Genomic DNA, 1,928 nt, shown 5'->3' with positions numbered 1-1,928 from the left:
AAAGTAAGTAAGATTTAGTTATTTTCCTGCATGTCTCCCTTTTTAATCCAGATTGTTTTTGTATACTCAATCTCCTTAAGATTAGCATTATACTTCATAATAAAAGAAGCATGATTCCTCTTCAACCTTAATATGCTAAAACCATGAACAAAATTGTATATGTAAAGTATCTTACAAATACAAAAATAAAATATACACTTCAAATATTAATGTGTTCTGTATTCGTGTGGGGAGGACTAAACAAAGTTTTTATGTCTTACTTCTTAATTAATTCTTCTGAAATCTCTAATGAGCACTATTAATTCTGAAGAAGGATTAACTTTACTTAAAAGATAAACATGAGACAACCTTTCATAAACTAAAATAAATTTACAGTATTAATAACACATAAATTTATCATCTCAAGAGCCATTCTGCAGACAAAAGTACACATATATTTTCCTAATAAATTATAAAAATCTTACAAATATATTTTGATCATTGCAAGTATTCATGTAATAAATGATTTTCACTGCATACACGTTATTAAACCTGAGCAAAATTTTACTACAATTAAATAATCACACATGGCTTTCCTGGAGGGAGCAACTCTTCACTGAAAATAGATGATACGTTTGTCTGTCACTTCATTTTCTTTTTCTGGTCCAGAACTTCTCCATAGCACTTTTCATCTCTGCATTTCTTAAGGTATAGATTAGAGGGTTCAACATAGGGGTGATAACAGTGTAAAACACAGTCAAGGATTTATCAATGGGTAAGGGCGAAGGGGGTCTCACATACATGAAAATACAAGGGACAAAGAAGAGGATCACCACAGTGATGTGGGAGCCACAGGTAGATAAGGCTTTGCGCCTCCCTTCCTGACTAAGGTTCTTCAGGGAGTGCAGAATGACCCCATAGGAGACGAGTAACAGCATAAAGATGACCACACAGATTGCCCCATCATTGGCAACCACAGTGAGGCCAATGACGTAGGTGTCAGTGCAGGCAAGTTTTAATAAAGGGTACATGTCACAGATGAAATGGTCAATGACATTGGGGCCACAGAAGGGAAGGTTGTAGACAAAAAGAAGTTGAACCACAGCATGCAAGAAACCTCCAATCCAGGCCAACAGCAGCAGTAGAATGCACACCCTTTGGTTCATGATGGTCAAATAATGCAGGGGTTTGCAAATGGCCACGTAGCGGTCATAGGCCATGACAACCAGGAGTAAAATCTCAGCACCACCAAATAAGTGTCCTATAAAAAGCTGGGTCATGCAAGCTTGGAACGAAATGGTTTTCTTCTCATAGAGTAAGTCTATAAACATATTTGGGGTAACTGTAGTAGAATAAACAGCATCCATAAATGATAAGTAGCCAAGGAAGAAGTACATAGGGGCATCCAAAGTTGGGCTGACCACCGCGGTCACAACGATGAGTGTATTGCCTACCATTGTCACAATGTAGATGAGCAAGAACACAACAAATAATATTTTCTGTCCCTGGGGGTTCTGAGTGAGCCCCACAAGGACAAACTCAGTCACATTGTTCCTTTGTTCCATATGTCTTTCTCTATGTCATTTATTTCAATGTCCAGAACAAAATTACCTGCAAATACAATTATTACTGGTAACTTCATGAAATTTTAGGATAATCTGTTTATTCAACATATAGATGCTATGAGTTATTATGTTCCAGAATTGCAAGACATTATAAGAATACAAAGCTGATGAAAGTATGGTCCCCAACCTTAGCAATCTTACAGATTAATGGAGAGAGAAATAAGTAATTTGAGATGTATATGAAAAAAAGACAGATTATTAAATAAATGAGTTTTCCAAAACTAGTTTACATTTGGAAGATCATGAAACTATACATATAGCTAATACCAATAAAAAATTTTTTTAATGAATTAAAGGTTTAATATAAAACTAAAGCTAGATTTA

At 35.2% G+C, this 1,928-nt stretch overlaps 1 protein-coding gene across 1 annotated transcript; it reads right to left on the bottom strand.

Annotated features, from left to right (window-relative positions):
* Positions 1-406: 406 nt before the first annotated feature.
* On the bottom strand, positions 407-1,573 carry LOC108318431 (olfactory receptor 4A15-like). Its single transcript, XM_017549465.1, has one exon. The coding sequence runs from the start codon at positions 1,542-1,544 to the stop codon at positions 627-629; it is 918 nt and encodes a 305-aa protein (XP_017404954.1). The 5' UTR covers positions 1,545-1,573; the 3' UTR covers positions 407-626.
* Between the last annotated feature and the right edge of the window lie 355 nt (positions 1,574-1,928).

This window comes from Cebus imitator, unplaced genomic scaffold (assembly GCF_001604975.1).
Source record: "Cebus imitator isolate Cc_AM_T3 unplaced genomic scaffold, Cebus_imitator-1.0 Scaffold218, whole genome shotgun sequence".
NCBI lineage: Eukaryota > Metazoa > Chordata > Mammalia > Primates > Cebidae > Cebus > Cebus imitator.
The sequence above is the reverse complement of the archived record's forward strand: the minus strand, read 5'-3'. Positions and strand labels throughout refer to the sequence as shown.